Source organism: Cinclus cinclus, chromosome 3 (assembly GCF_963662255.1).
Source record: "Cinclus cinclus chromosome 3, bCinCin1.1, whole genome shotgun sequence".
NCBI classification, from domain to species: domain Eukaryota; kingdom Metazoa; phylum Chordata; class Aves; order Passeriformes; family Cinclidae; genus Cinclus; species Cinclus cinclus.
Genome location: NC_085048.1, coordinates 43,453,586 through 43,468,298, shown reverse-complemented (window position 1 = coordinate 43,468,298; position 14,713 = coordinate 43,453,586). Strand labels below are relative to the sequence as shown.

The 14,713-nt window shown below is 42.6% G+C and overlaps 1 protein-coding gene across 1 annotated transcript in view; it reads right to left on the bottom strand.

Moving 5' to 3' along the window:
- CRYBG1 (crystallin beta-gamma domain containing 1) overlaps positions 1-8,991 on the bottom strand; it is a 41,021-nt gene extending 32,030 nt beyond the window's left edge. Inside the window, exons 1-2 of the mRNA XM_062488706.1 lie at positions 7,505-8,991; positions 21-1,473 (exon numbers count right to left, since the gene is read on the bottom strand). Coding sequence (XP_062344690.1) covers positions 21-1,473; positions 7,505-8,256 — 2,205 coding nt within the window. The 5' untranslated portion in view covers positions 8,257-8,991. The remainder of the gene's footprint in view (positions 1-20; positions 1,474-7,504) is intronic.
- Positions 8,992-14,713: the final 5,722 nt, after the last annotated feature.

The following is a 14,713-nucleotide window of genomic DNA, read 5'->3' as shown; positions in this document are numbered from 1 at the left end:
TCCTGAATGATCTTTATTACCTCAGATTTTTGAGGCATGATGAATGGCCCAGAAACATCCTGTTGTAAAGGAGGCATCCCTGAGGAGTCAGTTGCAAAAGCTGTTGTGTTATTTACTGAAGTGACAGAAGAGCTAAAAAACTTTTCTTTAGAAGACAGCAAGCTTGAGAAGAGAGAGCTTTTTTCAAGTCGTGATCTCTTAATTTCACCATCTGTACAATCAATGTTCTCTTTCCCATTTATTTCATGAGGAAAAGCAGGTTCCTCTCTACATGACTGCAGAGCTTTGAATATGATACTTTGCTCTGTTGATGCACGCTTGGGCCTGACTCTGGCTATTGTTTCCAGGCTTTGCATTTTAATTTGTTGTGCTGGTAACAGATCCTGTGTTTTTTCCCTCCTCAGTCCTAAACCAAAAGTAAACACGCTAGGATCAAATACTTTTTCTAAGTTGTCTTCATGAATGGGAGGCATTGCAAAGTGGGGTGCCGGAGACTTCGGAAGCTTTGACCTCTTCTTTTTCTGGGGTAAACAAACTGAGCTGTCTAAGTTTTTTATAGTTTCAGCAAACTTCTTCATGTCAGATGGGGAATCAAAAATGCTGTCATCTTCAGTAGATCCATTACAGGTTTTGCCTGGGCTCTTTTGTGTATTGGTGTTGTGCTCTGATTCCAATATACTGTCTTGACTGCTGTCATCATACTGCAGTGCTGCAAAGTCCAAATCTCCTGGCTTCACCTTTTTATCGCCATTTTCCATATTCTTAAATTCTGATCTGGAAACCTCATGAGATGGTAGAGGATATTTATCATTACTGCAAGGTGATAATATCTCTGTGTTTGGCAGCACTTTTTCTTCGTTTCTGTGGAATTCTGAGCTCATATAATTTCTTTGATAGAAAGGATCTTGAGCATTTTCACTTTTAACAGGTGAGTGCAAAGGCAGTTTAAAAGGTGAACTTCCTTTCTTTGCTGTGGTTAAATCTGGTTCTGGTTGCTTCAGAGAGACACCACCAACATCACTTTTGCTGCTTTGGTTAAAAAGGGATATGGCAGCTTTCACCTTAAGTTCTGTTGTCTTCCCAATATCCTCGTAGGATGCAAAGCTTTCTTCATTTTTGCCTTTTAACTCTGCAGTGCTTTCTTTCTCCAGGGTGCCATTCTCAAATAGCTTCTGGCGACTGCTTTGCTTATTTAGTGTTTTATCAGGCTGCTCATTTTCTTTAGGTTGTTTTCCAAATTTAAGCTTTGCTCTACCAACAAATGTGCTTGGTACAGCACTATTTTTTGAAGCAGGGATGTCAGTAGGCCTCTGGCTCTGGTTAGCACACTTGTTTTCAAACAAGGAAATTTTGTTGGCTATGTTGCTGTTAGTTTTATTGACTGGTTTTTCAAGTGTCTCCTGCTCACTTTCTAAACTGTCTTGGTTCATAGGTGTTTTAAAATTCAGCTCTATGTTCTTCGGTTTGGCTGGACTACAGGAGGCAAAGTGACACAGAGTGACATCTTTAATTAATCTTGAACAGGCTTGTAACAATTTTCAAAACAATAAACTGTAGAATTATAAACCACAGATTTAGTTTAAATTTTGATATCTCAAAAGAAAACAACTAAAAGGGGAGTAACTATATGGATTTAAAAAATTAGACACTAAATAAGAAGTATGTATTTCAAAGATGTACTTAGTTCTTTAAGGTTAGTAAAACAAACACAGGAGCCTACAGCATCTGCAACTGAGGCACAGAACTCAACTACTTATGACTGACAGACATTAAAATTTAGTAGTGAATAGGCAGAATAAATTATAAACATGCAGTTCCCTACAGAGTTTAGAAAACAAATCCCAATTCATTAAGGTGATAATGAGTTGGTTAACATTTGCATATTCTCGCCAATGAGTTTTGAAGACATCTGCCCAGATTCTTTGCAGCCTTTACACCTACACTGCAGAAGCAACCTCAAACTGAGTGGAAGAACTCTTCCACTCTCATGAGTGCTTGCAGAAAATGTCAGCTGTCATCAAGCACTGCATCACCACCTTAGCTAAGCAAACACCACATGCGAGGACTCTTCCACTTCCTTCAGGCAAGCTTAGCTAACAATTTAAATTGTGTAAACTAAGCCTAATAATTTTACAAGAACTGAATTTGGAAACACAAAACTTTTCTATCAGACTGGAGAGAAAAGCATGTGCAGGTACATGTACGCGGTACTCCTGTGCTATGGCAGAAGGCTGATGATGCACAGCAGAGTGTTTCAAGCTCCTTTCTCAGGAGCTACAACCAGGAAAAATTATTTGTCCGTGTAAATTGCTACTGCATACTGTACAGCATGAACAGCTGTGAAGATGCAAGACAGATGGCTTCAAAACGTGTCAGTCAGATCTAAGGACTGTCAAGGAGCCCACCATCACCTCAAACACAGTCCTGTTCTCCAAAGAGGAACCTGGGGACACACAGCAGTAGGAGAACAGGTAGAAACTGCCCTACATGAAAACTGACAAAGGTGGGAGATATAAAGAAAATAGCTTGCAGCAATCCTCAGGGTCCCCAAATGCTCTACCAATCAATGGATGATTCTGGTATTGAAGTGCTTTCTTCTTTTTTTAACCTACATAAACTGTGTTCACTAAGTTCTCAGGCAGCTCTTTAGCCCAAGAAAGAGGTGTGAGATACAGGGACAACCCAAAAAGTGAGATTCTTTCCCGTCTTCCTCAAGTGATTCATCCCAAGTAAGAAATTAAACCCTTCTAATGCAACACTCTCCACTGTACAACCTTTATTTATTGGGAATACCATGAGGAACAAACTAACTGAAATAACAGGAGGATTCAAAATGGTTACCTACAAATCTATACAGAGAGAAACTGTTAAAAATCACAAAATCATAGACTATTAAGAGGCTGTAATGGATCTTAGAAAGATCATTTAGCACAACTCACCTGCCATGGGCATGGACACCTCCCACTATATCATGTTGCTCAAAGCCTTATCCAGCCTGGCTTTGAACACTGCCAAGGGTTGGGGCATCCTCAGCCTCCCCAGGCAACTCTTTGTAGTCTCACCACCCTCACAGTAAAAAGTTTCTTCCTAATATCCAACATAAATTTCCTGTCCCTCAGTCTGTACCCAGTATTCCTTGTCCTATCACTACAGTTCCTGGCAAAGAGGCCCTTTTCAGCTTCCCTGTAGATCCCCCGTTCAGACACTGCAAGGTTTTTATGAGGTCTACATGCAACCTTCTCTTCTCTGAGAAGCCCTGACTCTCTTAGCCTGTCTCCATAGGTGCTCCAGGCCTCTTATCAACTTTGTGACCTCCTCTGGATTTGCTCCAACAGTTCCACATCCTTTTTATCATCATGTCATTTCAGAGGAGACCTCCCTGCTTACACTGCTTCCTGTAACTTCCAGCCTATTCACAACTGGAAGGCTCTTATGCTCTAATGCATCATCAATAAGAGAGGAAACAGCAAACTTAAAATCCACTGGCCATACTTCAGATAAATGCTAATAAAACACACTTGGAAAATGTAAGGAAAAACAGAAAATGCTCCTGAAAGAGAGAAGGTATGAAGGGAACTATCATACAGCATAAAATGAAATAGATTGAGGCATTACTTTTCATGAGAACTACAACTGTTTTTTCCTAAACTTTCAAAAGTTAAATTGTTCTATGACTTTTCTCTTTGGAAAATGAATACAAGTAGCAAGGAGCCTCTAAAGCTAGCCCAACTTCTTATTCAAAACAGGGACAGCTTCAAAGTTAGATGAAGTTCCTGAAGGCTTTGCCTGACCAAGTTTTGAATAACTTCAAGGGTCAAGACAAGATTTCACAACCCTCCTAGTGAAGCCCTGCAGCGGGGTGGCCACTGTTGCTGTGAATTATTTTTGCCTTATATCCCATTAAAACTTCACTGTTACAACTTGCAGCTGTTGCTGTTGTCCCTTCACTCCACAGCTCAAGGAAAAATCTGGCTCTGCCTCCTCTATAGATAGTGAGAGATGACTGAGGTCAACCTGTATCCTTCTTTTCTCTCATCTGAAGAAACCAAGCTGCTTCAGCTTCTCCTCATACATGACTTGCTCCAGAGCTGTCACCTTCTCCTCATACATGACTTGCTCCAGAGCTGTCACCTTCTTCAATGGCTCACTGCTGGACTCGTTCCAATTTGGGAACATCTCTCTTATACCAGAAGAGAGTTGGAAGGGGAGGAAGGGCTACAGCTCAACAGAGTGACCCAGATGTAGACTCATGAGCACCAAGTATCTTGTCCTTGACCTGCTGGCTATGCTCCTGCCTATGGAGCGCAGTACGGGCTTAGCTTCACCTGGTACAATGATGTACTACTGACATGTGCTGAATTTCCTGCTCATCAGGACCTTCTATATCCTTTTCTGATCACAAAACAAAGCAAACCCTTATCCTTTCCTTTTACCTGTATTTTCAAGAGGTAACACTAATGGCCCAATAATCTTAAATTCATTCCCATACCACCCTTTTGTCAGCCTGTCACTTACACTACTACATGCATTTATTTCAACATAACAACACCTATCTTCCCCATAAAATCTGTGTCTCTCTCTATGCCCTGACATAAGCAAGTTTAATGGCTAACAGCGATACTTATCAGACACACCTAAAACCTATTTTAAATGAAGAGCTCACCCCTCAAAGGTATAGTTTCAAGCTTTGCAAATTTATGCAGAAACAACCACTTCAACGCTTTGTATTTTGTATTCCCCAGTGTTTCTGCACAGCAGCAGCAGTCAAAGAGCATGAGAAAACTCAGCTCTGCAGCTCCACTCATTACAGCTGGCCTCCTCTAATCTTTCCATTACACCTTTTTCCACACTACAAAATACTGATTTCAAATACAACCAAAAGATGCACTTTATTGCAAGAACTGAGTTTCTAAGCCTGTTTAAAAGGAGACATTGCTTGAGTACCCTTTAAGCCTCTCTCTTCTATGGGGAAAAAACTTAACAGTACAAATGCTTTCTTACAAACAGTCCAGTATGGCTGATTTTTACCACCCATTCCTGATCTGCAATGCCAGGAACAAGCAGGCACAAGATAAATACCGATGTCCTTCTCTTTGGCTACACCTTGCAGCTAAACTGTGGAAGCAAGCAGTTAAACCTCTCCCAACAGTCAAAAATGGAAGGTGAGTCACACGTCAAGCATGCAACTGGTGCCAAAAACACACTGATGCCAAAATATCAGATTGAGGTGAGCAAGGAAAAATGGCATGTGAAAAGAGAAGAATAATTCAACAAGTAGGCTTAAATATAAAGGCAACTACAAAACCATGTCTGAACATAAAGTATGACAACTAAAGCCAAGTTTTCCACTAAGCACATCAAAGTAACCACTGCCTGAGGTTTTATCTGCCAATTAAGACTTACCATCAACCTCATTTTAGTCACAAATCTGATAGATTTCCCTTTCAAAAGCTAGAAGCAAAGTGTCCTGTGACTTTCAAGTTATCTAGTACACTAAAATAAATAGAGAAAAAAGAGAAAATGCTATATTTATTTACAGGAAACCTACATTTCTGGAGGTGACTGGAGAAACTGATCTGTTTTGAAATTGTTTCTAAAGAAACTTGATTCCCAGAATTGGCACAAAGCCATTAGTAAGAGACATCATGCATTTTTAAGGGAGAACTACTTGTACTATATAAAATCCATCTTACAAGGGGACAGGGAATCTCTAAGTAAATGGGTGTTCTGCAACCAGGAAGGAATTAATGTGAACTACCTAATAATAACTTTTTAACCTTTGAAAATGAAAATATTATCAGTTCAAAGCAATAACTAGAGAACAAAAACCACACCATCTTCTAGTAATCACCATCTTTTCCCTTCCCATTTTACAGCACTTTAATCCACATCCAGGTTTCCAGATCATATGTTCTAACAAATTACTATAAATTATACCAGGTCTCCTGAGCATGTAACTCTGGCTAAAGAAATGGTGTGGTGCTGTGCAATGACAGCAACCTTGCAGACAACACGGCAATCCCCACCCAGGTCTAAAGTTCCTAGAGCAACAGATCAGCCAAGACACAGCGTCACACACCCCACAGAACGGGATGAAATAGAACAGGCTGTTTATTCCTTAAAATTCGGTCTTTCAGACAGGACAATTGTCTGTTACTTTATGTGAGCAGTAAAAGGTAATTCACTGTACAGCAAGCCCTAGAGATACACAGAAAAAATGAAATCCAGCTATGCAGGCGTTTATAACTTCATCATCACTAATGACAGTGACACAGAGAAAAAACAATAATGTAAGCTACCTTTCCTTTGAAGCTGTGAAGATACAAACTCAAGAGTATAAGATTTATCATCTATACTTCCAGATGGCAAAGCATCACCAAGTACAAAAATGCCACAGTTTAACTTTCAGTATTAGCTTTTTAAACTTAAGTTACAAATTAACAACTCAGACACAGAGTATTACAAATTGTGCAAAGGAAATTGCTGGTGTGCTTCTCAGATGTGGGAAGCCTAACTAGAAACAGAGGTGTCTCTGAAACCCTCACCTTGAACCTCCACATCCCTCCAACACCACAATTATGAATGCTCAGTGTACCTCAGGTGGGCCTACAGTGCACCCCATATAACACCTATAACTGAACATGCCAGAACGAGGAGTGCAATAGCACACACTACACAGCCGTGACAGCCAAACAACAGAAATTAATAATGCAAACAAATCATTCCCTGTGGATAAGAATGCAATAGTAGCCAAGTAATCAATCACCAGTCGAGTGATAACAATGAACTTCATAAATACAGCCACTTCTTTATAATCCTATAGAAACCTCTGATCATCTGTTTGACAGAGACAGTTTCTTCAAGTGTAAAATCAAAACCCAAAAACTAATATATGCATAATCCTGCAAATACCTGATATTATTCACATGCATCAAAATTTAAATGATTCATCCTGCACATACTTAAGAAAGCAACTATATGTATTCAAATCTCTGGAGTGTGATCTATCATATCACTTGAACAATCAAGTTTTACATCACGTCCTACATTTCTTCATAAAATAATAGCAAAACTTAGGTTCTTTCATAGAAAACTTGAACACATTTCTTATTCAAAGATTTTCACATACAAAATCTTCAACCACATTCTGATTTGGTAACAGAGAGAAAAATTACATTAAGGTCAATGCCAGATGAATTAATCTGATCGACAATGATGATGATTGAGCAGTTTTTATATATGTTAAATTATTCCCTATAATGGAATTGACAAAGACATTCCCTATTCATTTAAAAAGTGAAAAAATGAATTAATTTTTCTAATACATATAGACTACAGTGCTTGTTAAGTGGTAGCTTTAATTATTGTAACTTTTTTTTAAGGGATTTCTTAACTGAAAACAATTTAGATAGATGATACACAGCTAGTGTTTCTATAGAATTCTAAACACAGATACAAGCAAAACTGCAGCTACAAGAACAAGGTAAACTACTTTGTTACTTACAGGCTAATCTTTGTCGTGACTGTTCTGGAAGAATCCAAACTCTTCACCTTCAAGGTATCTAAATCAGAATTTGTCTGTCTTTCAGCTGACAGACACAAGTCTCCATTTTTAATCCCATCAGTATGCAAGAAAGCTCTTCCATCTGGACCATTACCATGCTTTGCTGCCTTGGTGTCATTTCTGCCTTCAGCAAACACCAAGGCATTGTCTTCTGTCTTAGCAGCCAAAGAAGTTTTGGGAGACTCCAAACCGTCTTCCCCAAAAGCCACAGGTATAGCTCCCTTTTCCACTGAAGTTCTTTTTGTTACTGGGTTAGTGTCTGGTGATGCTAAAGGTTGCCTTTTTGAAGAGTAATCTTTCACCTGACCCTTCAAACCAGTAGGGGAAATGGGTACAGCATCTGACTGATTCTTTTTATATGATCTTCTCCTTGCAGAGGTTGTGTTTGAGATCTGCTGCTTGCCCTTGTCAGCTTCAGCTTTAGATGCCCCTTTGTGAGCAGATCCGACTTTTAGGTCCTGATTATTACCTGAGGAAGAGGAATTCCTTTCAGGAGTCTGTTGAAGAGACCTCACTTTTCGTTCAGGGTTTATTATCTTGTCTGAAAACACCTCAGAATGGGCATCATCCTCAAAAACAGATTCTTCTCTTGCAGTATTCTCAGTCTGGTTTTTCTCTCCATTTGCAATGTCACTAGATGACTGAGACTTTCTCCGTTTTCCAGATCTTTTACTAGCAGATTTTTTATCCATTGTGTCCAAATCACTGCAATTTTCTTCTGATATGAGACTCACAGGTTCATTAAGGAGTTCGTCTGTTTTTCTTAGATAGATATCAACCGTTAATACTCTAGCAGAACATGCGTGATCACTCGCTGCAGATTCCAACTCGTATGGCAAATCCTTTGGTTTTGCATGCCCAGGCTCCTCAGACACCCACGTGTTCACAAGCTGTTTGTGACTTAAGATACTCTTTTCTAAGTCTTCACTAGACAAATTTCTCAAGCTCTGTATGAAATCTGGAGTTGTGGAATTATTTATATCTGTGACGGATTCTTTCTCCAACCCCAGAGTTTCCACATTCAGGCTGCTCTCACAGAAAGAGTTTTTAATGGTTTCACTGCTGCCGCTCCAATCTGCTGACCACTCACTGTCAGAAGAGACTCCCCTACTACTCCATTCTGAAATCGTGTCGTGATACAGCGGTCTTACTTCCCCACTGAAATTATATTCCTGTGCCTCAGAAAGGGCACTTACGTTTCTCACTTGTTTCTGTACTTGAGGAGCTTCGTGTCCTTCTCTGAAGTGCCTACAGTACACTGCCTGTGCCCTGTGAGGAGAACCTGACCTCTCACCCTTATGATGTGAAGCGTGCTCTAGTGAACTTTTGACGTTTTTCCTCTTCCCTGTACCAAACAAGTTTCCAAGTCTTTCCAAAACGGGTTTCTTTTTATTTTCTTCTCTGGAAGAATCTGGAAGGTGCGAGGTGGACTACAAAATCAAACAAGCAAACATTTGGTTAATGTCAAAATTGTTTCTATAATACATCTGTTTGTTTTAGGACCACCTATAAATTAAAAGGACAGAATGAATAGAAACAAAACAGTTCACTGAACAATACTAGCTCTCAAAAAAAAAAAAAAAAAAAAAAAAAGAACATGAACAACAAAACCCCTGAAAAACAATTAGGACTCCACAATGCTTCTGTATGTTTTTGCATGCATTTGTTTACAAGTGTGCTCATCTTGCCTTATAATGGCAGCTTTATACGTCCCAAATCTCAAACTTTTGTGCAGTTAGTTAACATCACCCAAAATGTTACAGAAAAGTGTCCTGTGCCTGCAAGACCAGAGTCAAACTTCAAGGTCAAAATTTTCCTTACAAAAACGAGAGCAGGGAGTTTAACTTTCTCCACAGTGGTTGAGTCAGTTTCCACACTTGTGCCGATAGAGAATAGTTTCAAAGATGTAATATCTCTTACAATTAATACATTTCTCATTTGTGTTTTGGGCTAAAAAAAACCAGAACGATAAAAGCCACTGCATCACTCAGTGAGTATTACTGGGTCAAATACTGCCCTGGATTACTCTTGGTGAAGTTCTGCCTTACAACTTCTAATTAACATGGTAAACAGGAAACACGCAACAGCATCGCCGAGTACACATGCATATTTGCATTTTAATACATTAGCCCTTTTTACATGCCGGTACGATGAATACTTGTTTCGAGAAGTCTATTTCAAAACACCGAGAGTATTTTCTACCCCGGCGGACCAGACCTCTGGAGGAGAGCGGGTTCCCTCCGCAGCACGGACCCTTCTTCGGCACTTTCCAACTTGTTTCTTGTCGCAGACGCCCAGCTCGCCTGCCAGAGCCCGGCGTGCCCCCCGATCCCTTCATCGCAGGGACGGCTGCGGAGAACCGGCCCAGCACAACCTCACCGGAGGAGTCACGGCCCCCGTCCCGCGCGTTACTAGGAGGGTGAAGCCGCCCGAGGCCGCCGCTGTCCTCCCGTCCCAAAACGGGACAAAGCAGGAGGGAAGGTGCCGTGGCGGGCTTTGCCCGCCGCCGGCCGCGCCGCATCCTCGCCTCGCCTCGCCACCCCGCCGAGCACCCGACACTCACCGCCCGGCTCGGCTGGGCTCGGCACGGCGGTCCCTGCGCGAAGCCGCCCCACGCACCCGCCGCGACCCGCGCGGTGCCCCGGCTCCGGCCGTCTGTGAGCTCCGCCTCCGCCCGCCCCCGCAGCCCGCCCCGAGCCGCCTCCCCGCGGCTCTACCTGGCCGGGCCGCCCCTCCCGGCCGCGGAGGCAGCGCCGGACCGGCCCCCAGCGAGGGCCGCGGGGCACCGGGAAGCGCGGACGCCCCCGGCCACGGGCGAGGCCGTCGAGGGGGCGGCGGGGCGCGAGTGGGCGCCGCGCCCCGTACGTGCCCCAGCAGCCCGCGCTGCGGCTGCCGCCGTGTTATTGAGGGCAAAACGCCGCCCCGGGCAAAACCGACGCCCTTTGATGTTGAGGGAAAAGCACCGGGGGTTGGAGGCGGGCGGTTCGCGCCGCCGCCGCCCCGGCGAGCTGCAGGGCGGGCTGCCCGGCGTGAGCCGCCGCCCCAACCGGGACGGGGACTGGGACGGGGGCGGCGCAGCGCAGGGACACCGGCTCGTCCCCGCCCGGCACGACGGCTGCGGGGCAGCGGAGCGGCCGTGACCCGGCCGACCCCCGACGCCGGCCGCTCGGAGGTGCCGGGAGCAGGCGTGGCATTCCCCCAGCCCCGGGAAGCGTGCGGGCGCCGGCACCGCCCGGCCGCCGGAGCCCCCGTGGGACATCTGGGTTCAAAGCCCTGCGGGGAGATGAACCCGCATCTTCCACCTCGCCCCGGCGGGCGCGGCTGGTTGCCGTCTGTGCCTGTCCTGCCTGGCCGGGGACACGGCTGCAGGCGGCCGGGGCTCCCCCCTGCCCCCGGCCGGGCCGGCGTGAGAATGACTCCGCGGCCGAATGGTGCCGGCGCTCTCCCCGGGCGCTCAATTAGTATTTAATGTTTAATGAATGCTCAACTAGTCCTCTTCTAATTAACGCTTAATGACTTACATGAAGTGGAACAGCTTCAGCAGGAAGGACCACGCAAGTCTTACTTCGGAGCGTCTGAGGACCCAGCGCGGAGGCGGGGGAGACACCAGGTCAGCCCGCCTGCAGCTGGCCGCGGTGCCCGGCCTGCGGTGTGTCTGCCCCTTTGGCTATTGGACAAAATAAGGGCGCTTTTTTTTTCTTTTCTTTTTTTTTTTTTAATAGAGTCACTTCCTCCCCCAGCTGGAAAAGTGTCAAGTTAGTTATTTTTTCTTAATCAACAGCCTACACGGTCTTGGCTCAGGAAAGCCACACAGAACCTACTTAATGCCAGTGAATGTGCAGCAGCAAGGCTGGCCCAAGCAAATACCGAAAAAACATGAAAAACACAGAGCCGAAACTGGGGAAGAGGTAGAGGTGACTTACACTGCAACCTAACAGAAATCCATAGAACCCTTGTCTTTGCCTACCTCTCTTAACCAGTGTCACTCATTCAACTGACAAGCAGCTGTACCACCAACCAAGCAAGACCTGTGTCCTCACACAGTCACCTTCCACCAGTGGCCTTCAAATCTATGGCCATTACCTTAACCTCAAGCTTCTGTATTGCTGAGATTTAGGTTCTATCAGACAGTGAAATAAACGAGAAAGTTGATGCCTGTAGTTTTCCTTTCCCTTTGAGGACCTTTCTCAAGCAACAGAATCAAATCAATTAAGTAAAGAGCAACATTAAAGGCTGTATTAAGTTCATACAGCTCAGACAGGTAAAGTGCTTTAGTGAAAACCAAACCAACTATAAATTTCCCTATCAGATGCAAGAATCATGAGTAATGCAGCCCAATCACTAATTTCTTACTCTGTATATGTATTGCCAGTACTAACTAATCACAGGAAAAGCCTAAGATTACAATAATTAACATTGCTAGCTACAATAAGCAAAATTACAAAATTTTTACACTTATTGCAAGCTAATAAGGAATGATACTGATTTCTCTGAAAACTTATAAACTACAAGTGTGAGGAGGATGACTATCTTGTTCAGACTAAAAACTGTTGGAACAACAAAACAGGGGAAATTTAACTTTATTATGGCGTCAACCTATATATTAATATTTGGATGGAAATAGCTGTCAGTCCTCTAAAGTAGTTGGGACTACATTATCAACCTGACCATCATTATTACACTTACTGTCAAGTTTTTAGTTTGCAAGATTACAGCTGGAAAAATAAGTTATTTGAACTGGGGATCTGGATTTCTCTCTTCCCAGCCACTGATTTTCATAAGGTCCATGGGAACTTAATTATCATTGAGACATCTCCCCCCTTCAAATGTAGTTTAAACTACAACCAGCAAGTTCAAAAGGTGTTGAATGGAAGTGAGGAGGGACAGCCAGCCACTCCAGTCACATAAGCCTTGTTTCCTCAGGGAACAAGGCTAAAGATTTTTCCTTGATCTTGAAATAGCTGCCCTGTGTAAACTGTTTTGAAGTAATTTCTTCATACAAAGTACCTTAATTATATACAGCTCTTTCAAAACACATAAAAGACCAGGTACTTGCCCTGAAGAGCTTGTATTTTAAGTGTCAGATAAATGTAGGTGAGCCAGTATTGCCAGTGCAAGAGGGCACAGAGACCAAGCTTCTCAAGGGACTCCCAAGTGGGACCGGGTCTGCCAGGGCACAGCACGAGAATGCTTGACTTCCAGAACCCTGCACGGAAATGTCCGATTTCAGAAGGCAAGGAGTACCCTCGCTCAGCACATCAGCCTTCTTCAATGTGCTTATGTTCAAGCAGGCTTACTCTTAACACAACAGCTGCTTGAGAAATACCTGATCAAAAGCAGTGGCAACTGAAAAATCTAGAGAACCTGCCTGTCCATTCCTTGGACAGTGTGGAGGAAGCCATTTCAAGCACTCTGCATGAACCTTGAAAGCCGTGCTCTAATCTGAAAGCAAAATGCTGCTGCTTTCTGAAACAAGAAACGTAAATCTTGTTTGTATTTATATTCATACATGTTTGTGGTAGCATTAAAATATTTCCTCTGTTTTTTGGCTGGGGTTTTTTTCCTCATTAGCTAATGTAAGTTGCCACAGCCAAACCCCTAATTTAACAGTGCAATTTAAACATGTGCTTTGCTGGTCTCCAGTGAAAAGAGACCATAAGCTACTATGTTGTGTTGAATCAAAACTTCAGGATGTGTCTTGAGGGATCAGTTGGATGTTATTTTCTTAGATGAGTTCATCTGAGTCAGCTGAACATAAATGAAAACACTTCTTAGAGCACACATTAGAGAAAAAAAGCAGTATTTTTACTAGTCATTAGCAACTTTGTGGTAACTAATAGATGGTAATATCTAGTGTGGACAGTTCTTTTATTTCAACATTTATTTTCCATCATATGTTCATCTTCAGAGGGGAAAAAAAGCAACAAACCATTTAGTGAAGAGTAAGTTTGAGATTTATCATTCATTAGAAGGTCATAAAGAACTGGATTTCAAGTAACATGAAAACTACTGAGACCCTTCTATGTTCAGCAACTCTAATAGTGTAGGACCCTTACGAATTCATGCTGGAAAGCCAGTAACATCAAGTATCTTTAAATCACACTATCATAATTCACCCAACTATGAAAAACAGAAAGCCTTGAAGTTCTAGCAGTCACATGACATCTTAAAAAGTGCTTTAGCCAAAAACATTTAAATAAATAAACTATTACTCTCAAAGCTTTGGCATTCTGCAGAGACTGAAACTCAAATATCCCACACTAACAGTGCTGGGCTTTGTGAGGCTGAAAATTGCTCTGGACTATTGCTGGCTCATCATGCTGTGAAAATATTAGTAGAAAAAATGGAAGGAACGATGTACAAATCAAAGCTGAGAGAGAGAAAAACCTGAGAAGCACAAGACCCACTCGAGTCCTCCTCAAGAACTACAGAGAAGTTTTCATACAGCTCTCCTACAGGTGAGTGCCATAGCTATGCCATGGCAGAGAGAGAGAGGAGTGAGTTGCAGATGGAAATAAAGACTTGGTGCTAATGTTCTTCTTTTAAAAGCATGGGGGAAAGATACACTTAACAAAACATTTGACCTCAGTCAATTCTTGTTGTGAATCACTGAAGGGAAAAAAGTGGTTACTTTTAAGTTAACCTAAATGATTTCTAAACTTAACCAGTTTAACTGATCTTGCTGTCAATCAAATGGATTTTAATTACTTAAATTCACCATTCTCATTGTTCAGTATTTATGCTGACCCTTCACAGAGACACAAAGGCAGGGGGGTGTTTGGCATACACTCTTTAAACTTTTTTTAGCATTTAAGTATACCATGTTCCAGGTTGACAGTGTCCTCTTCAGAGTTAGAGGAAAAAAACACACTTTAAATTTAATAAGTCCACTCTAGCATGGAATTCACTCCCTGCCTTTTCCAGCTCTTTGCCTGCTATGAAGATAGAGGATATAAACAGCAATAACTGGATTTTAAACAATTTCAGCTTTACCTGAGCAATTTGTGCAGGGAATGCATTTATTTAGATTCAGGGACTTACCTGAATAAGCAAGGGGCTATAAATGTGCTACTTGAGCAGTGTGAAGTGAAATAAGCATAAGTTTTCTTAATAGTCATATTTTTACACATACTGTATTTTCTAGAAAGT